At 38.3% G+C, this 27,188-nt stretch overlaps 1 protein-coding gene across 2 annotated transcripts in view; it reads left to right on the forward strand.

Moving 5' to 3' along the window:
* The window catches only part of LOC149190770 (uncharacterized), a 166,032-nt gene that overhangs the window by 104,961 nt on the left and 33,883 nt on the right, over window positions 1–27,188 (forward strand). For both annotated transcript variants that reach the window (XM_089412265.1, XM_089412266.1), the window contains exons 4-6: window positions 5,444–5,486; window positions 5,638–5,694; window positions 5,978–6,065. In XM_089412265.1, coding sequence (XP_089268391.1) covers window positions 5,444–5,486; window positions 5,638–5,694; window positions 5,978–6,065 — 188 coding nt within the window. The remainder of the gene's footprint in view (window positions 1–5,443; window positions 5,487–5,637; window positions 5,695–5,977; window positions 6,066–27,188) is intronic.

Raw genomic sequence — 27,188 nt, forward strand, 5'->3', positions numbered from 1 at the left:
AAGTATATAAATCCACAAGGAGATTTAATCACAATCTCAGCCTTGGAGAATTCTGTCAAACACTTTGATCTTGCTCCAGCAATGATCTGACCTAATTTGGCCTCAATAATGAAGATGGAAATCTACAGCAACTAAGTCAGCCCACAAGAAACTGGGTGATCTCTGCTACAATAATTTCACCCTTCAGAATCTGCTTGAAGACTGATTTAGAGTCTATACCTATATAATATCAGTAAATTCGACATCCCCTTTGGACAGTGAATTGGCTTCTCCAAATTCTGGAAGGTTCAGTCCCTTAAGACTCCTGAAGAAAATTCATCCACTAGTAATGAACAGTCTGAAATCCTCCTCTGGCAATGGAATTCTGTCAAATAGAGACCAGACTTCACTTTTGAAATTATGATCAGCAAGGGTAGTCTTGGCCCCTTGGCTGAATATTTCGACCTCCACTTATACTAGACAGTTTTGTTCCTCCCTTTGGTACTATTGTGGCCTCCACGAATACTGAAATGTCAAGCAATTTTGCCCTCCCAAGTCTGGTAATTTCGGCCTCCAATCTGAGCGACTCGTCCTCTTTAGAAATATGGCTACAGACCTTGATGAACTCAGCCAAATAAGAGCAATGCGACCCTTCCTGCAATAAATTAAGCTCGGCCTCTTGAGGATAAGCAATCAACTTGGCCTAAAGATCAGCAATTCGATCCACAAGAGTGATGTCAATCTGTTCTTCAAGTCTGGGATTCACTTTGTCAACTGATTGGACCAATTCGGCCCTCAAGGTACTGATCTATATCCTCAGAAATGCACTTGGCCTCTTGAGGGAATTTCATTCTGGCATCCACGAACTCAGCAAAGATTAGGTACTCGGATTTATCTCCAGCAGTACTAAGTCAACCCCTTTGAGAATGGATACTCGAACAGTGGATACTTTGGCCTCCTACAGGAGTTCGGATCTCCCCAAAATGATCAAGTCTATAGCAAAGATCTTTCCCAGAGTTATGCAAACTTGGCTTCTTGATATATATGGGTTAATCTGATGAATGTCCCAGCTTCTAGCAATACTTTGGCCCTCTCAGAAATGTCTGCCACAATCACAAATTGATGAATGAGAACTACAAAACTCGGCCTCCCAATGAATAATAGTAATTCGACCTTTTGGATAGTGCAATCCGTCTCCTTCAAGAACGAAGTTCCGGTTCCAAAATTTCCAGATATCTTGCTTAGAAAATGATAAACTTGGTCACCAAATATGCAAGGGGTATTTAGGCCTATAGGGAATAAGGTTTGGCCTCAATGCACAGTGAATTCAGCCCTCCCAAGATGGTAAACATAGCCCTCAGAAATCGATCCCCTTTAGGAGAACAATTCGCCCTACACAAATATTGAATTCGATGACAATTAAACTCAGCCCTTAGAGAAAAATCTTGGCCTGAGAAATATAGTAGAATTCGGCCTCAAGGTTGATCATATAATTTGGCCACTTGAGAGATTTATTCAGCTCCTCCTCCTACAATTTAACCCTTGAATATATGATGCAAATGAGTGTTATAAATAGCCTCCACAATGATGTTGTCAGAATCCAGACCTCCAAATAATCACCACCACTTAGCTTAAGTAGGGAGGAGCTTGGTCTCAAGGGAAAAATGCTCTCGGCCTCCAGATAGAGATGTCCTCGGTCTCCTTAATTAACAGTGAGCTCGGCCTTCAATAGTGTAGAGCTCTTGGCCTCCAATGATGACAGGCCCTTGGCCTCCAAAATAATTATACTCGGCCTCCCTTATGGTTTGAACTCGACCATCCAATACTGCAACAATTTGGCCTTGATAATATAGCAAGATCTATTCAGCCTCTTGGGAAATAGATCAATCCTCTGCAACTCAACACAAATCGCTCCAACAAATATGGAACTCTGAGGATCAATTGGAAATTACCTGCAATAACATTGGTTTGGCAATTTGTTTTTTCTTCTTCACTTGAAAAAAAATCACCTGCAACAATTAGTCTCCAGCGAATAGATTAAGAATTTAATTCCACGAATTTGTCTTCTTTATTATTTTGGAACCATACGACAAATTTTGGAACCATACGACAAATTTTAACCCACAGCTGGCCAGTGAAAAGTTATTAATTTATACCAGAGAAATCACCAACTTAAAAACTCATAAATTAATAATTAATGTTACTCCGACAAAATTAATATTAAGCACAACAGTTATGATATGAGACAGACGTATCAAATATCAGCTTATTTATATTAATATAAATATGATATTACATGTCCATACAAATAATGGAAGAATGCTGAGATAAAACTCTCTGAGTTGCTGCAAACTGGATCTGGCCTCAAAATATATCTACTGCAACACTGGATCTGACCTCCAAACTGGAACTGCAACTGATAAGCACTTCTATGAATTCTGAATGAATTCACTAAGGGATGAGATGGGTTTTCATCCACTCTCACCAAATCACCCAAAGGTTTTTATTCTAGGGCTACTGATGCTGAGAACCTGGTTCTCCAAACCTCACCAATCAGAAAATACACACCAACCAAGATGCCCCAAATGATTTGCTTCCCCTCCTTTTAAAGATCTAATGGATCCTTGTCCAACCTTCTAGAAGCACTTATTTTTATTATTTTATGTCATTATAGAAGATTCTCCCCTTCTTTTTATTTAAGGGACTTTTAATTTATTTTATAAATTTATTTAAGTCATTTTTCCCCTTATGGCCTTTTTCTCTAATTAAGCACTTTTCCCCTCTTTTATTTAATTAAGTGACTAATTAATTGGCCACCATACTTTCTCCAACCATTGGAAACCACTTCTCACCATCACATTGTGTAGATCTCTTCATTTTGGTTCCAACGAGCTATTACACTAAGGTGTTTATCCAAATAATCCCTTCCACACAACACCTTTAGTGTTTTTAATTAAATAATGCTGATAATAATCTCTTTTGACGAGATTCATCAGAATGCAATGGAAGCGAGAACGAACTGTGCGGAACTGCCCCCAATGGTGAAATACAGTAAGTGAACTCCATATGACCCCATAAAACTCCTCCAAAATCCTCCGGGCCCTCTGATGATATAATCTCGCCCTTGTAAACTGGAAACTGGCTGCCACCAACCCTGGAAGTCCATCCTGACTGCATCATAAACGAAACTGAAAATGGGGACATTACACAAACGAAACTAAACGAAACTGAAAATGGGGACATCACACAAACTTTGCTCATGTTTTCTGCTAATCTTCTAACGTGGATCTGAAAAGAACTTGTATGCCAGCATATATCTGTCAGGGCTGTTTGCTAGCACATCTATCTCGCATTTCCACAGCCTCCAAGTCTGTTTTTGGCGGCATCTGCAAACAACCCACCACATTCTAACGATGAACAAAAATTGCTGTTTCCACAAACTGTCATAATGGTAGCTGCTAGCGAGTCTACTCTACACATCCACTTTTGTATGAACTAGCCCATGTTCTTTGCACCACCTCTTGTTTCTGTGTCATCATTGAACCTTCTTAGCAAAACCTTCCATTGATTCCTTGTTGAATGGATTCATATTTTCTGCCCTTTACGTCTCTTCTATGGGCATTTCTTGTTACAAAGTCTTACTATTGGCCAAAGCATGTACGTAATAGAGAATTCTCACCAGATTATTGTATAGCATTTAGCTATAACTATCGTATTCTTTGCAAATGTGAATGAAAGATTAGTTATTGAAACCAATGTTGCAGTAATCATTATCGGGATATTATCGGCGCGGGCGAAAAATCGTAAGAATCGGGAAAAAATCGGTAAAAATCGGGAAAAAATCGTAACATACAAAAATATTCATTTTTTTTCAATTTTTTTAATATCTAAAGCATCTACAACATAAAATAAATACATTGACACATAAATATGATAAAAGAACTAATATATAAGATGTTTAATATCATTTCTAGTGCTACATCACACATAACAGTGAATCATGTCCTGAATAGTAAGTCCTGACTCATGACTCCCAACTCAGCCTCAAAATATCAACAAAAAATATAATAATGTATCTCATGAGTCATATCATGAGTCATAATGTCATATACAATGAAATGAACCAAATAACTAAAGTCTAATAGTATTGATTTCCTCTGCCCCTCTTGCAAGAAAATGCAATAGCTTTCCCTTTCCCTCTAGATGTAGATGCCGATGGAGTTGGCAGTGGACTCTGCTGTGCTCTAGACGCTGAAGAACTAGGAGCTATAGGAGGTAGATCACGTCCTCTACTGGTGGTAGCAAGACTACACCAACTGGAAAAGGCGCACAGTTAAGCAATCAAAATTTCAGGAATCTGGAAATAGATTTTAAATACTAGAGCAAAATGTGTCGTCAGTTAAATAAAAATGCTGAGCTAGTTTATCATTTTTGTTGGCTTGTGAATATTAGCAAAAAATTTACAAATCACCACAAGGTGGTTGAAGGATTATGGGACATATCAATTTCTCATGTGCTGATAATGATACTTAAGTTGTCTCTTTAGGATAAATAAATATCTGACAGTGGGCAAAGGAAAAAGAAAAATTTTAAAGATGGAAATTTATTTTGAAGTATAAAAACCTTTTGAAATTTTTTGGTCCCTAATATGAAAACAATCTGTCATACTAAAACTAAAACAATTGGCAATATTTTCATAAAATATTCAAATTTTGTAAGATACCCTTCCCAAAGCTCCTTAAATTTTCCAATAAGAGTTTTGTTGAGGTTTTCATTGAGAGATTTCGTCAAACAGTTTGGCAACACATGGCTGTAGGTGCATATTTAACATTTTAACCACCAAACATAGATATATCATGCCAAAGACTGGTAAACGTATTAGATTATAGATATATCATGCCAAAGACTGGTAAACGTATTAGATTAGCAGCAAGGAATACACTTTAACAGCAGTATGCTACAGGCATTAAATCAGCCCAAAGATACAACGCACTAATATATGCATTTAACACAGAGAATACCCTACAGGCATTAAATCAGCCCAAAGATACAACCCACTAATATATGCATTTAACACAGAGAATACCCCACAAGACACAGTAAAGGGAACCTTTTTGCTCTTATAAACGCGCTGCTTTCTTAGCTGGTGATTTTTTGCGATCGAATCGTGATTTTTTCCAAAAAATCGCCGAAAAAAAAGTTTGTATTTATCGGGCGATATTATCGTTGGATTTAAAAAACCGCGATTTTATTGCAAGTACTGCAACACTGATTGAAACAGCATCCTTAACAAAAGATTTGATATGGAGTTTCAGTATGGCTATATGGGAAACATGAATGTTTGTATTCCAGTCCTTTTGCTTTTATGACCAATTCTGTAGCTTAGGAGTATTTTCCTATTACAAGGTAGTGAATTCCAATATAATTTTCTTAATCATCACTCACTTCGAACTCTTGGCTGCAGTGCATGGATGGATCCTTTGGGAGACCTATCTGATTTTGATGAAGTAAGACTGCAATTATTATGAATCAGTTTGTCTTTTTGGAGTGATTTACAAATTTTAAATCATATACACTTTAGTCTGGAAAAAATCTTTGAATACCTTCGATCTAAGCATGTTCTTTTATTACTCCCATATTCCCTTGATTATATTGCAGGGCTTTGAGGAGAAAAACTGTAATCTCCGGATGGATTTTAAAAATGCTTTGAAAGAGGTATTTCCGTTCTGATTACTTTCAAATAAGTTATATGTTTTACATATCTTCATATTTATTGTTTTGTTAATAACTTGGTAGACAAAATGTCATTGTTTCTAAGGCTTGGTGCAGCCATTATGATTCTGGGATTAGATTCAAAATGACCCTAGATGCTTGATGGTTTATTCAATCATCTTCCAATTGTTATTTGTGTGAGTACTAAAATCATAGGAAAAAGTCTATGTTCCCCCGAGCTAATGGGCCAGTGTTTTCATAATTTTGTCATTTTCATCTTTTGCAGGCTTTGATTAAAAGAAGTTGTCTAAATCACCATCAGCATTGGGATAGCTATTTAAATTGTGTTCCATCTCAGCAAAATCCATCTGCTGGTCAGTAGTTTTTTATCCCTGGCTGTTGTAAATTCAATCGCTTGTGATGTGGCCACTTTCATCATATCTGGAGAGCAGAATGTACAGGTTTAAAAGAATCACCTTGCCAACAAAATACAATATATTAAACTTTGAAGATTTTTTTGTGGGATTAAGATACACAAGTCTGTTGACACCTAATCCTCATGATTGGGTGAATTTATGTAAATAATTAAATTAGAAATGTGAACAGTCATCCGGAGATGAACTGAACAGTCTCTCCCTGTTGTATATAACAAAGACCCACCTGATGGAATAATATACGAATCAATTTTTGCTTTGTGGAGTTACTGCCTGGCCTGACATGGTATCAGAGCCAACTTCTTTTTAGCTTTTATGTCCCTTGTAACTCCCTTGATTGCTCTCCATATACCTGCACTGCTCCTCCATACAATTAGCTGCTCCTGACACTGCCTGCGCCCTCCGTCTGCCATATTCCATATTTTCAGGCCTGACATAGTGGGCAGGTCTGAACGCTGCATTATCTGCGACTGTCCACAAACGTTTTCTGCCATACTTATTCACTGAAAGCCATCTCCTCCGCCATTATTGTGAGTCCATGTAGTCCGTTTGAGGAACGCTGGTGCGGTGAGCGTGGAGCGGGAGCTGCCGAGACCTTGAAATGCGAAGTTAGAAGTCTTGAATTCGCTAAGCCAAGGTTCTAACGATACAGGAAAACGCCGTTTCTTGGGTAATCTTTACACATTTAAATCAATGCTCAAGATAAACTCTGTTTCAATATATATACACTGCTCCGGGATTTTTAACGCTGGTATATGTTGCGTGAATAATGCTTTGAGCCTTCCACATAATGCTGCTTCGTTCTGCTCTTTTGCTGCTTCCTTTGTTGTGCCTTGGACGACAAGCGCTCTGCTGCAGTTGGCCTGGAAATGATATTGAACTTGTATCTGTCCAAGCATGTCCAAGAGCTCTGTTTAATCTTTCCATGTGCAAAGCTTTAAGTGCGCGTGCTGGACAAGAATAAACAAAATATGTGAAAAATGTGGGAGCAGATCCAGCTTCCTGAAGGTCCGAAATTCTTGCTGATAAAACGGTCTTAAGTCACGAACATTGCGTGGGTGGCCGTTTGAAACTAAAAAAGAGGTAAAGAATAAAGGCATAAGCAGTGTTGGGACCTTCGAAAAATATTCTAATCTGCTGCCTTGATTAATCAGAAATGTCACGTGAGGAAGAAGGATATTCGAAAGTTTTTTGGATGGTATATATATGTGAGTGAGAGAGCCACTATTGAAGATTGAAGGCTGTGCTCTCCCATCTGATAACAAATTTTCTCTGGCCCCGTCTGTGGAGTAGTGCATTTGTTGTGCATTTGTTTAGGGTAGTGAAGTGAGCTTTATTTCAGGGTTTTGCTAATCTAAACAATAAAATTCATATGTTTTTTTGTGTTTGAGATGATATCATTATCGCTGGCATATACTTTGAAGTTTTTTTTGGTATATACTTGAAGACTTTTTGACATGTAAAATGTGTACTCTAAACTCTGTTTAACACATGGAATTGTATTGAGCCCCTTATTTTTGGTACGCTGACTACATGGTATTGGCGTCCATATTGGTATATAAGGAAGAGATTTGAAATCTTTTGAGAATGCCCTTTTGAGTACAATTTTACTGTATATTGGCGGAAGTATTTTTCTATCAGCAGAAACAATTTCTTTTTACAGAATGCATTCAATCATATCCATGGTGGGAATAGTTCTCACTGGCAAGGAGAACTATCCTGAATGGTCTCGGATGATAAAACACACCCTCATTTTCAACGAGTTGTGGAAAGGAGTGTGTGTCGGAGAAGGAGACAATGAACCAGTACAGCTTACCTCAGACAAAGAGCTCGTCATTTGGGAAAACAAGAACAACAAAGCTTATGCATTAATCGCAGCATCTGTAAATGAAGAGGTGAGTCGCCATATTTCGTCATATTCAACTGCCTTTGAAGCCTTACATTTTGCACTTGAAGTTGTTCAACTCATAATGATCCTCTTGCTCTTGCATCTGAAGTAAAGTCTATAATGCATGATATCAAATCCACTAAGGTTGAATTGGATATTCCTCTTATTGCTTTTCTCAAGGCACTTTATCCTACTTACTCCAATTATCTTGAGTCATTGCAAGCAAATGGAAATCTCAAAGATATAACCTTTGACTCTCTTGTGAAAAAGTTTGCTAAAAGAGAGAAAGCTTTTGGAAAGAAGACAACCCCTGAATCTTCTGAAGAGGCTGTGTGCCTTGCTCATAAAGAAAAGCATCCTGCTCAAGATTCTACAAGAGGAAGAGGTGGTCGAAGAGGAAGAGGAAGATATTTCAGAGGCAGGGGGGGCAGACATTCTCAAGGAGAAAAGGCAGATTTGCACTGCATACGCTGCAAAAGAAATGGATCACATGATGCCTCTACATGCAAGCTACCATGGGACAAAATTGAGCAGAAAAGAAACCAACAAAAAGGTAAAACTGATGATACAGACAAAGGTAAAGCACCTAAATCCGCTCACTATGTTGTGGCACAATGTAACACTGGAGTAAATGAAGATTTATTTAATGCTTCACTTGCTTCTTGGAAAAATGATTGGTTGCTTGATTCAGGAACAACCTGCCACATGACTCATAGATTTTTTTTTTTTTGAAGATTTCACTGACAATGTTGATGGAGCAGTATACTTTGCAGATCAATAAAAAATCAAGCCATCAGGGCTTGGCACAATCAGGCTTAAACTGCCTGGTCTTCCAGACTTTCTTCTGCATCATGTTCTATATCTCCCACAACTCAAGAGAAACTTGTTGTCCTTGGTCCACATCCGCCAGCATGGTCACTCCATTCATATGTTTGATGGCAAGCTTGAGGTAAGAAAAGCATCTGATCACTCACTTGTCATGAGGGGAATAGAAGAAGAAAGGCTTTTCAACCTGCAAGGGACCTCTGCTCATGCACAACATTTCTCATACAATTCTCATCATGAAGAAGGTACACTTCCATCAAGTTTATTATGGCATGCTAGATTTTGACATTTGAACTATGACAATCTCCACTTGTTGAAGAAAAATAGTGTTGTTGGTTTGCCTACAATTCCTAGAAAACTTAAGCAATGTGATGCTTGCATTCTAGGAAAGCATATCAAACAGTCTTTTCATGATTCACATTCAAGAGCACATAGAAAACTTGAACTCATTCATTTAGATTTATGTGGTCCAATGCCTATTCCTTCTGCAAATGGAAATAAATATATCATGACATTTATTGATGACTACACCAGAATGTGTTGGGTTTATTTATTGAAGAACAAATCTGATGCTTTTCAAACATTCAAGAATTTTCATAAATGAATTGAAAATGATGCACAATCTCATATTGGGTCTATTCGCATTGATAATGGACAAGAATACACATCAAATGAATTTGAAAACTATCTTCGCCAACATGGGATCAAACATCAAACAACTGTGCCTTATAATCCCCAATAGAATGGTGTAGCTGAAAGAATGAATAGGACAATCTTAAATATGGTACGATCCATGCTCTTCTTCAAGAATGTAAAGATAATGTTTTGGGCTGATGCTGTTCTATGTGTTGCATATATAAAGAATAGATGTCCATCTAATGCTATTAGAAACAAGACTCCTTATGAAATGTGGTATGAACATGTTCCTTCGGTAAAGCATCTCAGGGTCTTTGGTTCCACCTGTTATGCCTTGATACTAAAGGTACATAGAAACAAACTTGGTGCTAGAAGTCGCAAGTGTATCTTCTTGGGGTATTCAAACACCTTCAAAGCATACCGCCTCTATAATGAAGTAAATAAGAAGTTTGTTGTATCTAGAGATGTAATTTTTCTTGAATCATCCAAAACTGACAATGTTGTTGAGCAGCAACTTGATTGCTTGGATAGATTCGCAAAAGCAAAATCATTTCAAGAATTTGATAATCAGATTCCACATTTTGAAGGGGGGATTCCTATACTAGATCAACATGTGGAATCTTCTTCTGAAGAACACTCTCCCCCGCATGAAACTCCAACAACGGATGATGCTTTAAGTGATGTAATTGATAGAATTGGGAGACTCAATCTTGATTCAGTCCCAACTCAATCAACGAAGCAGCTTGGACCATCTAAAAAAGGTCCCCCAAAGTGGGTGACAAAGACACTTGAAAGTATTCATCCTGATGAAGTTGGAAAGACAGGAACCAGAAATTCAAACCGGCAAAATGGAGGTGATGTAGATGACTATAATTCAACTGTTGATATGGATGCTTCTTATGATTGTGAATTGAACTTGTCTACAGATTTTGAACCAACTTCCTTCAAAGAAGCTGTTTCTCATGATGAATGGAAAGAAGCGATGCAAAAGGAGTATGATGCCCTCATAAAGAACGACACTTGGAAGCTGGTTGATCCTCCATTAGGAACCAAACCAATTGGCTGCAAGTGGGTCTACAAGAACAAGTATAAAGCTGATGGCTCACTTGACAAGCACAAAGCTAGGCTTGTGGCAAAAGGTTTTGCACAGAAGGAAGGGGTTGATTATGAGGAGACTTTTGCCCCCACAGCAAAATGGGCTACCATCTGGACACTCTTTGCACTAGCAGCTCAGAACGGTTGGAAAGTCCATCAAATGGATGTAAAAACTGCTTTCTTGAATGGAGATGTAAAAGAGAATGTTTTTATGTCCCAGCCTGAAGGATTTGCTGTGAAAGGACATGAACATAAAGTATGCAAACTTGTGAAGTCCTTGTATGGCCTCAAACAAGCACTGCGAGCCTGGTATGAAAAACTAACTGAGCATCTTCTGAAACTCAATTTCAAACATTTTGATCTTGATGATGCAACTTTATTTGTCAAGAAAGTTGGCAAAACAGTTGTATATCTTGTGGTATATGTAGATGATCTTTTGATGACATGGAACAGTGAAAGCTACATTGCATCCATAAAGAAGGAATTGGGGAAAAGTTTTGAAATGACTGATTTGGGCTATGTTCATTACTATCTTGGCATTGAAGTAACCCAACATCCAAAGTCCATATTTCTTTCTCAAAAGAAATACATTGGAGATCTGTTGAACAGGTTTGGCATGACAGAGTGAAATCCTCTTACTACTCCAATGGAACAAAACTTAAAGCTCACATCTATTGAAGGAAAAGAATTTGAGGATGCAACAAAGTATAGACAACTTGTAGGAAGTCTCAACTACCTAACTACTACCAGACCAGACATTTCGTTTGCTGTTGGAATCCTCTCCAGGTTTATGCAAAAGCCTTGTGAGGGACATTGGTCTGCTGCAAAAAGAGTTCTAAGGTACTTGAAGGGAACTCAAGACTTTGGAATCAAGCATACACAGGTGGACGACTTCAGCTTGATTGGATACTTTGATTCAGACTTCGATGGAGACAAAGAAACTGGGGTATCAACTTCAAGATATGCTATGAGTCTTGGATCAGGAGCTGTCTCCTGGAGATCACGCAAACAATCAGTTCCAGCAGATTCCACAATAGAAGCAGAATACGTGGCAGAAGCTGAAGCAACAAAAGAAATTGTATGGCTCATGAAAATTCTTAAAGATTTGCAGGTAAAACAAGTACAATCAACTCCACTCATGATTGACAATACCTCTGCAATAAAGTTGGCCAAGAACCCAAAGTTCCATGATCGAACGAAGCACATCAATACTAAATATCATCTGATTCAACATCATGTTGAGGTCAAAACAATCCATCTCCATCATTGTTCCACAAATGAGCAAATTGCAGACATCTTCACCAAAGCGCTTGGAAGAGAAAAGCTTGAACGATTCAGAACGATGCTTGGACTCACCAAGATCCCTTCAGATTAAGGGGGGGAATGTTGACACCTAATCCTCATGATTGGGTGAATTTATGTAAATAATTAAATTAGAAATGTGAACAGTCATCGGGAGATGAACTAAACAGTCTCTCCCTGTTGTATATAACAAAGACCTACCTGATGGAATAATATATGAATCAATTTTTGCTTTGTGGAGTCACTGCCTGGCCTGACAAAGGCTACACTGGTTGGTAGTTACTGTTTTAGTTTCATTTTTCATTTGCTGGAAAGCAATGCCCTCATGTTTCCTTCAAGAAACATTTCTGAAGCAGGAAATGTACCAGAAATACAGAGAAATTGAGAAAAACATTACCCAAATTGTTTCTAATTCATGAACATTTTATGGGCTGTTTCTTGGATTCTTTCTGAAGAACAACCCTGTTTCTTTTGATGTGGGCTTGAGTGGAAGAGTGGGCTCAACGCTGACCCACAGTGGTTACTAGTAGAAAAAGAACCAGATATAAGGTAAGATAATTTATTAATGTCCAACAAATGACCAAAAAGATAAGTCAATGGGACTAGGAAGTACAATAAAGGAGACAAAACTCTTGGAATTCCCTAGGCTACTTCAAGAGCATGAAGCATAAAAACACAACAATACATGAAATAAGTAGTGCATCAAAGAAAGAGAAGGAAGAGCAAGAGAGATCTTCTAGAGTGCGTAACAGAAGACGAGGAATAGGAACTGTCTGTAGTGGGATCAACCACTGAGGATCCAATTCACTATCTGCTGATTTCCTTTGGAGATGTCTAGGGTTGAGACTCCAAAGGATATTACTGGGAAATCCTGGGAAGTGCACAACAGCCACAAGCAGATAACAATATAAAGAAGAATATGGATTTTTTTATAAAAAAGGGATCCAGGACCCTATAAATCCCTACTTGTTTTATCATGATAATTGTTGTAATCAAATAAATTGCATTCTATACAATCTTTAGGCTTGCTTTTTATTTTTGCAGCATGATTTATCACTCACACTTCTTATTAAAGTATTTGGTCAATGGTAACTAAATATCCTTAATATTTCAAATGTGTATGTGTACACACATATGATTGTTTTCACATTTCCTAAATTTTGGAGAGGCTTGTTTTAGAAACAACCCCCATTACAAGGGCTTCGTTGTTTACCAATTTCAGTTCTCCGGGGAACTTATCATATTTTAGTATAAGGCTAATGGCTATAGATATTCTTACAGTGAAGCATTTAGTTTTGGATGAAACAGATGTTACCGGAAACAAGAAATGAAAAATGAAGTGTGAAGGAACAATGGAATGAGAAATGAGGGCCAAAGAGTTTTGGGGTTAGAAAGTGTTCCACCCACTCCTTATGCAGATTATGTGTATAAGAAATAAGTTGATGAATCCAAATCCATTCGAGACTGAAAAGTAGTCCAACATATGTAATGTATTGATGTTATAAATAAAATATCTTCACACCATAATATTTTATGTGTCTTTTTTGTTACAAAAAAAATTCTTCATTTTTAAAATGCTGCCATGGGAAGAGTAACTAAAAATGTATTTTCCTTGTCACTTCCATATCTTGACCATTTCTTGGAGTGGTATCTTGCCTTAATGTTTAGCTTAACATAGTGAATAACAATTGGTAGTGTTACCTTCCAAACCTGCACTTCAAGTGGTAAAGTACTAAAACACAAGTGCAACTTGAAGGCAACTAAGAGGAGCTACCCATTGTAACCACATTAGTTCCCTCTCTCATTTCAGGTTGGCTCTTCTCTAGTAGAAATGGGAGTTTCCCTAGAAAAAATGTATGGTAAACTTTAGAATTGAATGGATGGTGGGTTTCTAACGCTAGTGCCTATTATTTTTTGTAGCATCAGAGGTATTCTAGTCTTGAAACTTTGTGGAGAGGCTAAAACACAAGAGTTCTCCATAACCCATAAATCGTTTTTGGAAATTCCACCTAGAAGTGTCTCAATTAGATTGGTAGCCTATTTTTAAATATTTCCTAAGTCTAAACTTGGGAAAAGGGGTTAATTAATCAGTATTAATTAAGAAAAGGGAGAATCATCTAGAAACTCACACTGGTCGATTAGAAAATGATCTAAACCATTGATTAAGTTTTAATCTTGGCCCTTGGAGTCTCACGGTGAAATTATAAGAAGTCAATGGGTAGATGGAGAAAACACACACACTTGAGATCGATTTCTATTTGATTTTCCAAAGAGAAACGATAGTTGTTGGAAGAGTTCGAGCTAGAGAAGGGAAGCAAAGACAAAGAGCGGCAGGGATAGTGAGTTCGGAGGAAGAGATTCCAATTCCGGAGAGTCAGGAAGGGGAGGCTGAGATTTTCTCCAGGAGGTTGTGTAGAGGCAACGTAGAGCCTCAAGAGGGCAATTCAATCTAGTTGAAGAAGAAGGCGCTTTTAGTTCCAAAGGCTGGGAAAGTTTTCCAGGGGCCGGAGAAACGTTTTCCCAAATAGCAGCAGGTAAGACGGCTAGATTGGCAGCTGATTTAGGCAGAGCGCTTGATGGATTGCACTAGGGTGATGTAGGGCTTGCGTAGAGCTGGTTGGACGACTAGCTTTTCAGAGGCAATCAATTATGGGGATTTCTCAGAGTGAGGGTAAATTCCCTCAGATAATTTTTGCCAGTATTCCTCTTGGATAAATTCGCTAGTTTGGCGATATTTATTGTGCGTAGAAATTTTCACTGCTGCTTAATAATAAAAACCCTTAGCTGTTGTACCGGTTTTCCCAAGTTGGGTTTTTCCGGGGACTTTTATCCAAAAATAACTGTGTCAATATTTTTATGCATGTGCTAATATTTTCTCAGATTCCAATATTCTTCTGCAATATTTTTTATTTGTGAAGATTGCAGTGTGATTAATTCGTTGTTGCTGTAGCAATAAACTGAATAATTAGTTTATCAGTTAGAAGAATTAATTCCAGTTGCTGCAATAGGATTTCAACAGTGAAATTTTCACATGGTATCAGAGAAATCTTGATCAGACAAGGAAACTCAAAAGTGGAAGCAAAAATTCGTTATTCAAAGGGAGCAACAAGACAAATTTCTAGAGGCTGTGTAGAGCCTAAGCTAGGTAGTGTGAGTTGCTAAGGGAAGTTTGATTTTTCAGTACAGGTCAACAGAAAAATTTGGCCTGCCAGTTGAGTGATTCCAGCAGGCAGAGGGAGCAGTAGCTCAAGTATTTTCGCCGTGAAGATTCCTTGTTTGGGCGTAGAAGGGTTTTGCAGCAGCAAAATCAACGTCAGGTGGAAGAGAAAGTGCACACACATAGGGAATTTCTCTTAGGGGGTTTCGAGTTCTAGAAATCCGATTTAACATTTGCAGTTTGGCAGAAGCTGAGCAAAGTTTCTCACTCCATAAGGGAGTGCATTAGCAGACTCAGCAGCCGAGCAGTGGGAAAGATGGATATTTTTGACCAGATTTAGAGATGGCCACAACTAGGCTTAGGGATTAGGATAGGTTGGAGGGAGCCTCCAACTTTGTCATCTTGAAGGCTAGGATGTCCTTCTTGCTGGATGAACATGGCCTAAAAGCCTATGTAGATAATGTGGTGGCAGTACCTCAGGATGCAGATCAACTGAAGGAGTACAGGAAAGTGTTGTGAAGGCGAAACGGTTGATCCTTGAGGGAGTCCGGGACCATATAGTTTCACATATATCTATCAAGGGCACTGCCAAGGAGATGTGGGATGCTTTTTTCCAGTTATATCAAAACACTTCCGAGCAGTGGAAGATGTTCCTGCAGGAGAAGTTGATAAGCATCAGGATGTTGAGGGGTGATGATATAGATCCCTCCCTCGCCAGGATTCAGGAGGTCCAAGATTAGCTTGCAGCTGTTGGGGTGGCACCTCAAGCAACAAAGCTTGTAAGGTTGGCATTGAACAGTGTATCAGAGGAGTGGCAGTCTTTGTCCAAAGTATCTTGGGTTGAGACAACTTGCCTAGATGGGACAGGATGTTGTTAGACCTACAAGAGGAGGAGTTGAGGCGAGCTCTATTAAAGAGCACCATTAGTGGAAGTAACAACAAGGGCATGAAGGGTGAGAAGGAGGAGGAGAATGTTGCCCTAGCATCGAAGGGTCCCAATCAAGGACAAGGGGAGGATAAGAAGAAGAAGGACCTATTTAAGGTCAAGTGCTTCAGGTGTGGTGATTTTGGCCACTACAGTACTCAGTTCTCTCTTAGGAAGAAGGACAAGCAAGAGAAGCAAGACCAGGCAACAGTGTTCTCAAAGATAGACAAATTGTCCTTCAGGTTGGCGGAAGACTTTACCATGTGTGCAACTATACCTCTAAGAGTGAGGTGGGGCGATATGGAACTATAGTCGCGGAGTGCAGAGGACGGGCAGGGTCTATTGAGGTGTCCTCCTCGTGGCTCATTACGTAGCTATGGGGGCCCACAATATTCAGTAGCAAGATGGATCAGTTTCAGTTGATGCAGTCAGATTCCGTAGTGACAGTGGTAGACTAGTTGTAGTTAGATGCTGAAGGGCGCAGTGCAGTGTTGATAGCAGAGCAGGAGGCTCAGTGGCAGAGTCATCAGCAACACATATTCTTTAGTGGACAGTGCAATGGCTAGTAGTAGTCAAATGCTTAGGAGACAGATGCATCACAGACATAGTTGATTCAATATTTTGGATGCTTCTCAGTTGCACTAGTTGCAATTGCAACATCAACAGATGAGAGGGAGTTGCAGTGTAGATGCAAAGTTGGCAGCAGTATGGTAGTGTCAACAGTAGCACAGGTGCAACATCAGAGTTGCACAGTGGTTGGTGGGCAGTGGCAGTGAGTCACAGTGGCCAGACATCAGCAACGTACAGAGGGTGATACAAACACATGGTGTTGTAGCAGTAGTGCAACACTAGAACAACTTCATCGCTAAGAGGGAGTGTTAGTTTTTGTAGCATTAGAGGTATTCTAGTCTCAAAACTTTGTGAAGAGGCTAAAACACAAGAGTTCTCCATAACCCAGAAATCGTTTTTGGAAATTCCACCTAGAAGTGCCTCAATTAGATTATTAGCCTATTGTAAAATATTTCCTAAGTCTAAACTTAGGAAAAGGGGTTAATAATCAATATTAATTGAGAAAGGTGATAATCATCTAGAAACTCACATGGATCGACTAGGAAATGATCTCAGCCATTGATTAAGTTTTAATCTTGGCCGTTGGAGTCCCACAATGAGATTATAAGAAGAAGTCAATGGGTAGATGGAGAAAACACACACACTTGAGATCGATTTCCTTGAGCAGTTTGATTTTCCAGAGAGCAACAGTAGTTTTCGGAAGAGTTCGAGCCAGAGAAGGGAAGCAGAGACAAAGAGGGGCATGGACAATGAGTTCGGAGGAAGAGATTCCAGTTCTGGAGAGTCAGAACGAGGAGGCTGAGATTTTCTCGAGAAGGCTACGTAGAGCCTCAAGAGGGAAATTCGATCCAGCTGAAGAGGAAGGCATTTTCAATTCGAGAGGCCGGGAAAGTTTTCCTGAGGGTCGGAGAAGCAGTTTTCCCTGTCAGCGGCAGACAGGACAGTTAGATTAGTAGTTGATTCAGGCTGAGCGTTTGAGGGATTGCGCTAGGGTGACATATGGCCTGAACAAAGCTAGTTGGACGACTAGCTTTTCAGAGGCAGTCAAGTACCGAGATTGCTCGGAGTGCGGGTAAATTCCCTCAGATAATTTTTGCTAGTATTCCTCTTGGATAGATTCACCATTTTGGTGATATTTATTGTACTCTAAAATTCTCACTGCTGCTTGATAATACAAACCTTCAACTGCTGCACCGGTTTTCCCAAGTTGGGTTTTTCTGGGGACTTTTGTCCTAAAATAACTGTTAATTTTTTTTGTGTGCGCCAATATTTTCTCAGATTCCAATATCCTTCCGCAGTATTTTTTATTTGTGAAAATTGCAGTGTGATTAATTCGTTGTCGTCATAGCAATAAATTGAATAATTAATTTATTAGTTAGAAGAATTAATTCCAATTGCCGTAGTAGGATTTCAGTAGTGAAATTTTCACAGTGCCATTCCAAGTGTTATGGAGTCAAGGAATACAAACAAAGAGGGATTAGAATGATATGGAGAAGACATAGTTGAGCCATACACTTATTATATAAGAGTGAGTGAGTGAAGTCTCTAATGGATGCACGATCGTAACTAATGTGTTAAAGCCAATGAATAATCCGGAACTTAAATATTCGAGGAAGAACCATAACATGAGGTTATAACAAAAAGGACCAAGAGACAATTTTCAAAGGAATGGATAGCCCAAGCATGAAGTCACATCATCAATAACAACCTCATAAAATTAAATAAACTTTTAAATGTGCAAACATCAAATATTTTGCTACAACAGAAAATTTTCCCAATATCCAAGGTTACATCAAGGGCTAAGGAAGGTTGAAAACCTCACATTTAGTCCCATCTCATGTGCAAAGGTTTTCCCTCGAAAGAGATAATTTCTACATAAGACTAGCTACTCTAGCACAATACCATTATCCTCGAATAGAAAAGAGGGGGATGATGGAAGCATCACAATGCTCATAGATACTTGTTTGTGTCTTCACTTCATCCTCCTATAAGACGTTCAACTATGCTTAGAGGGGTTTTCCCTATCAATTCAACCATGAATAACATGTTGGAAAAATATAGTATGGCAACTTTTAATTTAGATTTTCCTTTAACCTTAATATTTTCTTGTGAACTTTATTTATCTACTTGTGTTTTGTTGATTATATATCTTCATCAAACAAATATCAAGAGCAAAATAATAAAGACAATGGACACAAAAATTAGGCTCCAAGCCAGGGGAAAACACGATAATTCTCCTCTTCTTATAGAATCTGCTTCAAATGAGACAATCAAGACCCAAACCCTACACCAAGTACTCCTCCAAGTACCAAGTCATTCCTTCGAGAAGTCCTTCCATATAGATAAGATCAACAAGGCTCAATCTTGCTTCAACCAACTTTAAGCTTCAAGTTTGTCCCCAGCTTCGACCCTACAACTTTGAGCTACAACTTCGGCCTTGTAGCTGCTGCAGAAACCCTAATTTAGTTCTTCAAGAGATCCTTCTTTGAGCAAGACATATCCTCCCACAGTCAATGAGGTCACAAACGGAGGATTTGATCTTCCAGTAACTTCCTCTCCTGCAATTCAGAATTGCAATCTCGACCTTTCTTGAAGTTGCAAAAACTATAGTTTTTAGTATGTGTGAGAGAGATAGAGCTCAAAACAAAACTTTTCTTCTTGTTGGATTCTCCTTGCTTTCTAGACCTTCGCTCTTCTTTTTTTCCTTTTCCTAGCTTCAGATCGAACTTCTTGAGAGATCGAACTTGTGAGTGAGTGAGTGCCAAATGAGGTCAAATTTGCTTCTTTATATAGCCTTTCCAAGGGGTCGAATTCCCTTCTTTAGGCCGACTTGTACTTTGAAGTTTGGAGGTTTCCAAGACATTCTAGACTCAAAATAAATTCTTTTACGAGTTACATCTTGCCCGGAAGGGTCTTATAAACATGATGTTAACTCTCTTGACTCATGACAATATATCCTATTACCTAACCCAGGTTACTTGGGAGAGGGAGCAACATTTTCAGAAGCTCCCGGTTTGGGAGCGAATCTCGGAGCATTTTTTATATATATATTGATGCATATATGTCAACAAAAACATGTAGAATGATGAATTAGATATAGAAAACATAAAAAAACATAGATTGAAAAATATAACAACAATCATCTAGAAGTTATAATGTTCATCAACCACGTCCACAAGTTAGTAACATACAATACATTGAGTCTCATGAATCATGATTAATCAATCTTAAAGTTTCAAGCTTTCAAAATTCAATATATAACATCTATCATTATTGATCACTAAAGTTGTACTTGTCAGCTAAGTGTAACCATTACAACAAATAATATCTAACATGAAATGAAATGTTATAAAATGAAATGAAATGAAACAACTTTCAACTTTCATGGAGCATCATATTCATAATTCATTACCAATGAGTTATAATTGCCAACTTCAAACTTCAAACTTAAATTGTCATATATTGTTTACAAAAAATATCATAATAAATATGAAAGAGTCAACAACTATAAAAACTACTAGAAACTAGCAAAGACAAGTAAATCTACTGTCTATTACTAATGCTTGGGTCTCTTGCGGCCTCGAGAAATGTCTAATTTTTGAGTCTTGTTGGAAAATCAAGATCTTTGTCATTAATATCACCCTAATTAACATAAGATAGAAAAAATTAGCATGTCAAGTCAAGATTTTGTTCGAGTGATGGTTACATTTTTAGGAGGGTCATGATAGAGGAGTTCGACAACCAATGTCACTAACATCAAGGTACATAGAGGGATTGGTGCTCTTCATTAAATACGAGTTCCATACCCTAATACATGACAAAATCCAATGGAAACATTACAATCCCCCCAATCTTGAAATCCTGAAAAACTGATAAATCTACTAGATTTTGAATGAGATTTAAAATTCTACTTTCTCCATATGAAATCCAATGAGGTTGGAACCACTCTCAAACATCCCGAGTCATTTCATGTTAATGTTAAAAATTTAAGTAAAATGATGAAAATGAAGATTAAGGAGAATGTCACTTTTACTTTAAGAATTTAATACTACCTTGAATCGCGTATCAATACTACGGCCATAGGCTGATAATTAGGCTGCCCCACTAAAAATTATTTATTTCTTTGAAAAAAAATTGCATTTGGAATGTTACTACAAAAAAAAATTGCAAAAAAGGCTAGGGAGCGAAAATTTCACTCCCACACTCCTTGGTCGCTCCCAAAGGAGCGTGATTCGGGAGCAGGTTCGGGGGAGGGAGGGGAGCCGCTCCCCTGTAACCCTGGACCTAACAAACCCTAGAAGCATGAAGAACATGCTTTTACCTAGAAGACCATCAATAATGAGCATGAAACCCATGCTTTTAAAATAATAACTTTTATTTTTTTCTTTTGTTTCTTACATAAGATACATATTGAAATGAGTACAATAACAATTACGAAGACCGAAACTAGTTGCATTTCTAACACTCCCTCTTAACTAGGGAGGTATTCATTATTGTACAACCAATAGAGTATCATTCTCAAACTGAAGAGTTCTTATAAGAAGAGTCAGATTGATAAGTCAAATGTAAGCATCAACATTATGACCAACACTATCTTTGAGGCCTAACTAGACAAGCTCATCTTCATTCAAGAGCATTACGCTGGGAGGTTTTATGTGTGACATGACACTACCTCTATAAGGCACGTACCCCATCTAGATGTTCACAAGGTATGTCCTTTTAGGACTATTCTTATCTTGGATTTTTAACCTCTAACTCTCAAACAATATCGGTCCTCTTCGACCACTCTTATCTTGGATTCTTGTCTCATCCTTAAAGCGTGTCAGTGTTTTTTATTTCTTGGATGCTCTATCCTCGAGGAAACAACAGATGCTTATCCAATCCTCCACATTTTCTTTCCAAGTCCTTCACCTAGACTTACGACTGTTAGTGTTGGTCAAGTGCATGACACATGATGAAGAGAATGCACATGTGATGTCCTTCATCAGTCCCTCTCAACTAGAGAGGATATCCCTATTCTTTCTTTTGATCAGAGAATAAATCCTTGCACCTATTCAAGGAGACTCCTTTACTCCCTCTCAAATTTGGAGGAGATTCTAGTCTTCCTTTCAATTTGGGAAGTCAACACCACAAGCCTTATAGCTTGTCTCCATAAGAGTATCAACTACCTGTTCTTTATAGCTGCATGGCTCCCTCTTTCCTTTGCATCTCATTATATTGAGCTTTCTTCCTTCCTGGGTATCATGGAGCCATCTTCTTCCATCAATCATTTGACAGGGTTCAGGGCATCACTTTTCATTTCGTCATCAACAATGAAGACATTTTATTGATCCTTACCAAATTTCAAGCTAATCGTAGCTTCCTAATGAAAGTGATCTCTTGTTATTCTACAAACTTGACCTTCAGGTTATGTTCTCGCACTGTTGCCTTCAATCCTAAGATGAAAACATCTTGACCTTGTAATTGCCAAATATCATATGTTGAGGTTGCATCAACGTTCTTCATATATTCCTGCAATACCCTTCTAGGTAACAAAACTAGATGTTAACTAGATAACCAATAACAAAAATATTAGACTTACCTTATTGTGATGACTTTCTCATCAAAGCATCAACATCATCACGGTCCATCTCCACATGATTCTTCCTTCATGCATCAAAGTGCCCAAGGATCGAACTTGATTAGCAAGTTACAATGTTCTTTCGAAGACTATACTAGATGTTGAACGCCATTCTGTATATTCTAGTGAGAAAGTCTTAATCCTTTATTCATTCTACAGTAAGTCAAATTCTTCCTTTTAAGCATCATATAACCATATGGATGATTCTCTAAGCATATATTATGACCAACTTCTTTTACAGGATTTTGTACGCATGAATCCTTCCTCAGAATTACTTGAAATATTTATTTCTATGCTTTCATTTAATCATCTAGCTATATGCCCTACAATGAGCCTGCAACTTGACCAATTGCATTCCTTCATCCTTCAAGAGTATTGTTTCCATACTATATGGAATATATGCTATCTTTGTCATAATGCTTCTTCCAAGAACCTTCCAAAAAGATGGTTCTTATAAGATTATGATGATCCACCTTAGCGGAATGACTACCTCTAAATATAATATTAGAGAATTCCTGGATGAACAATAATATGCAAAATGGTCCAATTTTAAAGACTAGATGATTCCTACAAAGAAACTCAATCAAGTAGACTCTAAATCTTCTACTATTACATGCTTCTATCTACGATGCCATACAAAATAAAGAATCTTCTAGAGTAAACAACAATGCATTCTATCAACTTCACAAAGAACCTGACAGAGAGGATGCGTTCGTCAATAGTAAATATCTATGATATCTTCTTTCTTCGGCTTCTTCTCAGGTTTTCCCACTTCTTCAGCTGTGTGAGCTTCGCTTCTTTCCTTTCTTTTGATATTTTGCTTGTTTGGACAATCCCTCTTAAAGTGTCCATATTCATTGCATCTAAAGCATTGAACCTTGGACATATCTTCCTTCTTCTTGGACTTTCCAAACTTTCCCTCCTCTAGCTTCTTGGTCCTTGCAATAAAGGCTTGAGACTATTCATTTGATTCAATGTCATCCTTTGCCTTGATCCTAGTTTCTTCCAAGATGCAATGAGCCCACAACTCATCAAAAGGAGTTGAGTCTTTCTTAGAGTAGATGCTTGTTGCAAAACTGCTCCATTCTGGTGGCAATGCATTTAGTACACAAATGGACATTTTAGAATTAGAAATTGTCTCCCCAAGCCCTTGCAATTGATCTCTTCTTTGAGAAATCTTCATTAGAAAGGATGCCATGTCATCCTTCGATTTCTTCATTTTGTATAGTTTATTTCTCATTGACATCTATTGTCCTGATGTACTTAGAGTACAAATTTACTAGCTTGTCATGCATAGCCTTAGAAGTTTTTAGATTAGCAACAAATGGAACAAGATGATCCTTAATGGATTCAACAATGATCCTTTGTGCCCTTCTCCTTTCTTATATTTTTTTAGTTCTTGAGTCTTGTCTTTTCTAGGTTCAGTGATTTCACCGAGAGCATATTCCATTACTTCATGTTATGCAAGTGCCAAACCAATCCTTTTATTCCATGCTAGGAATTTTGCTGAGCCAACAAGCTTATTGTGTTCCTTGCAGAAAGAACCCATATGACCTGTAGATTCAGACGTATAGTGACAATATGATGTCAATCAAGAGTTTTCCTTTCTCTAATGATGTCTCCAACTATCTTGAGGCTTTCAAGATCTTCAAAGAGACTTCAATGATGTCCTAGAAAGATGTCTTCTAGGATACCCTTAGCAACAAATTTAAAGAGTGATGAATGATACCAAGATTGCTTGATGCTTCTTTCAAAGATTCCTTCCAAATAGATGTCCTTCCAAGAGAGATCAACAATCTACTATTAATTTTTCTTAGGGCAGTATTGTTCTTTGCTTTAGATAATTGCATTAACAAACTTTTCATCATTTATATATTGCATTCACCCCATATCATCATAACATCAATAACAATTATGTAGAAAGAACAATAACATCAACTATGTAGTGGAATAATAAAAGGAACATCAAAAGAAAAGCATGCACAAATAGAGACACCATGATTTGGTCGAAGACCAGGGAAAAACCCCACAAGGGGGAAAACCCTTTCAAATTCTTCTTCTTATTAGATTGTCATAAAATATTCAGCAAATAGAGAAGTACAATGATCCAATTCTTCAATCACAAGACTATCCAACAAAACCAACCAAACAATATCTAAGAGTTGAGCCTAGAAACAATATTGATCAGAATCACTGTTCACAAGCCTGTGGTAAACTATCAAAAATTGCAGTCCATTATCAGCAAAGCCCTAGATCCCAACCGCATGGAGCTAACGATCATGCAAGCAGTTGAAGTGTTCCAGCGACATGGAGTACTCTGTCATGTGTGCGACTACAACCGAGATTACCTCATTCCAACCTTGTGGCTACATACCAAAAGCCCTAATTCACACGTGCGAGCTCGAATGCTGCAATTTTGGACTTGTACAAACCAATTTTCTGCGAACCAACTTCAGACCTATGCAAGCCAAACCAAAGAAGAGAGAAGAAGAAGAATGATTGATGATGATCAAATGAGGTTCACTTGACTTATATTCATAGGCTTCCAAGGGTGTCCAATTTCTCTTTAGAGTCGACCTGTCCTTTTGTGCACATGTGGGTTTCCATATTAAAAACATATTTTTTCCTTCACCAAATTAAATTCTTCCAAGGGCTAGGAGTGGTCTTTCTTGATGAGGAAGACTGTCCAAAGGAGGGAATTTGTCCCTGAGCTGCCAAATTAACACTTACATGTAATCTTCCTCTTCAAGCTTTCCTTTGATGTATAGGTCTTCTTCAGCATAGAAACCCTCCTTCTAGGTCAATAAGTCTTCTACTTTTTTTCTTGTGTCCTTCCACAAATGATTCCCCTTGACAATCAACCTCTTCTTTGTGTCCTTCTAGTTGCCTTCTCTTGTTCACCTTAGCCCTGATACCATGTTGGAAAAATGTAGTATGGAAACTATTAATTTAGATTTTCCTTTGACCTTAATATTTTCTTGTGAACATTATTTATCTACTTGTGTTTCTTTGATTAGATCTCTTCATCAAACAAATATAAAGAGAAAAAGAATAAAGACAATGGACACTGAAATTTGGCTCCAAGCAAGGGAAAAAACCCTCCAAAGGGAACACCCTGTAAATCTCTTCTTTTCTTATAGAATATGCTTCAAATGAGACAGTTAAGACCCAAACCCTAGACCTTGTCCTCCTCGAAGTACCAAGTTAGTCCTTCAAGTTCTTCCAGATAGAACAAATCAACAAGGCTCAATCTTGCTTCAACCAATTTTCAGCTTCAAGTTCGTCCCCAGCTTTGACCCTGCAACTTCGGCCCTGTAGTTGCTGCAAAAACCCTATTTCGATTGTTCAAGATATCCTTCTTTGAGCAAGACAAATCCTCCCAAAGTCAACGAGGTCACAAACATAATATTTGATCTTCCAGCAACTTGATACTGCAACTTGCTTTCCTGCAATTCGGTTCCTTAATCTCAACCTTTCCAGAAGCTGCAGAAACCTTAGTTTTGTCGCACGCGTGAGAGAGATAGAACTCAAAACGAAAATTTTCTTCTTCTTCTTGGATTCTCCTTGCTTTCTAGACCTCCACTCTTCTTTTCTTGCTTCTCCTAGCTTCAGATCGAACTTGTGAGTGAGTTAGTTCCAAATGAGGTCGAATTTGCTTCTTTATATAGCCTTTCCAAGGGGTCGACGTCCCTTCTTTAGGCCTACTTGTAGCTGCCATGGCCGAGTTGTACTTTGAACATTTCTAGGACTTTCTAGAGTCAAAATAAATTCTTTTACAAGTTACATCTTGCCCGAAAGGGTCTTATAAACATGATGTTGACTCTCGACTCATGACTAAAAGAATGTTCAATGAATTAATTCACATGGAGCAAACAGCTCAATGATAATACAAAGATATTTACAAGAATAGAAACATCAGGTTTCTATGTAGAATATCGAACAAACAGTTTCATCTAAGAAACTGCTAAAAGAATAAGAATAGAAACATCTAAAAAGACTGAGCATTACTAAATAGAGATATAGAGATATATTCTAATACCCTCCCTTAATGCTCAATCTATTTACAACACCAATAGACCCGCGAAATTTTACAAATTTATCAGGACCAAGAGGCTTGGTAAAGATATCGGCGGGCTGCTCTGTGGTGGGAACATAGTGCAACTGAACTGAGCCGTCTTCAACCAACTGTCGAATGTAGTGGCAGTGAGTTTCCACATGCTTTGTTCGTTCATGAAAGACAGGATTCTTGGCAAGTTTGAGCACTCCCTGATTATCACAAAACAAAGAAGTAGGCCCTGTCTGAAAAACATGCATATCTGCAAGCATACGACGAAGCCAAACTGCCTCACAGGCTGCCTTAACTGCTCCCCGATACTCTGCTTCTGTTGAGGAGAGAGCCACAACCTGTTGCTTCTTACTAGTCCAAGTAACAGCTCCAGATCCTAGACTAAACACATACCCAGCTGTAGATTTACGGTCATCAACCGAACCGGCCCAGTCAGAGTCAGTGTAGCCACTGAGAGTAGAAGTGGAGCTGTGAGTATATAAGAGGCCATAATCAGAAGTACCACGCACATATCGTAGCACCCGCTTTGCTGCTATCCAATGATCAGCTTTAGGAGCTGACATAAAGCGAGAAATGTAGCTTACTGCAAAACTGATGTCAGGTCTCGTAGCAGTAAGATAGATGAGACTGCCCACTAATTGCCTGAATAAAGTTTCATCCACAAGAGGAGAGGATGACTGTGCTGAAAGTTTGAGCCCTGGTTCCATAGGAGTCGTGGCCGGTTTGCAATCCTGCATTCTGAACCTTTCCACAAGATTTTTGGCATACTTGGACTGAGAAAGAAAGATCTGATTTTCAGTCTGCCATACTTCAACCCCCAGACAGTAATGAAGAAGTCCCAAGTCTGTCATCTCAAAAGTTCTGCATAGATCTTGTTTGATCCCATGGATCAAATGTGCAGAGCTGCCAGTAATGATAAGATCATCCACATAGACAACTACAAACAAGATATCATCATCAGTATGCTTGATATACAGGT

The sequence above is a fragment of the Pinus tabuliformis genome, chromosome 3_1, assembly GCF_031772625.1.
Source record: "Pinus tabuliformis cultivar Carrire ecotype Pingquan chromosome 3_1, CPIR1, whole genome shotgun sequence".
NCBI lineage: Eukaryota > Viridiplantae > Streptophyta > Pinopsida > Pinales > Pinaceae > Pinus > Pinus tabuliformis.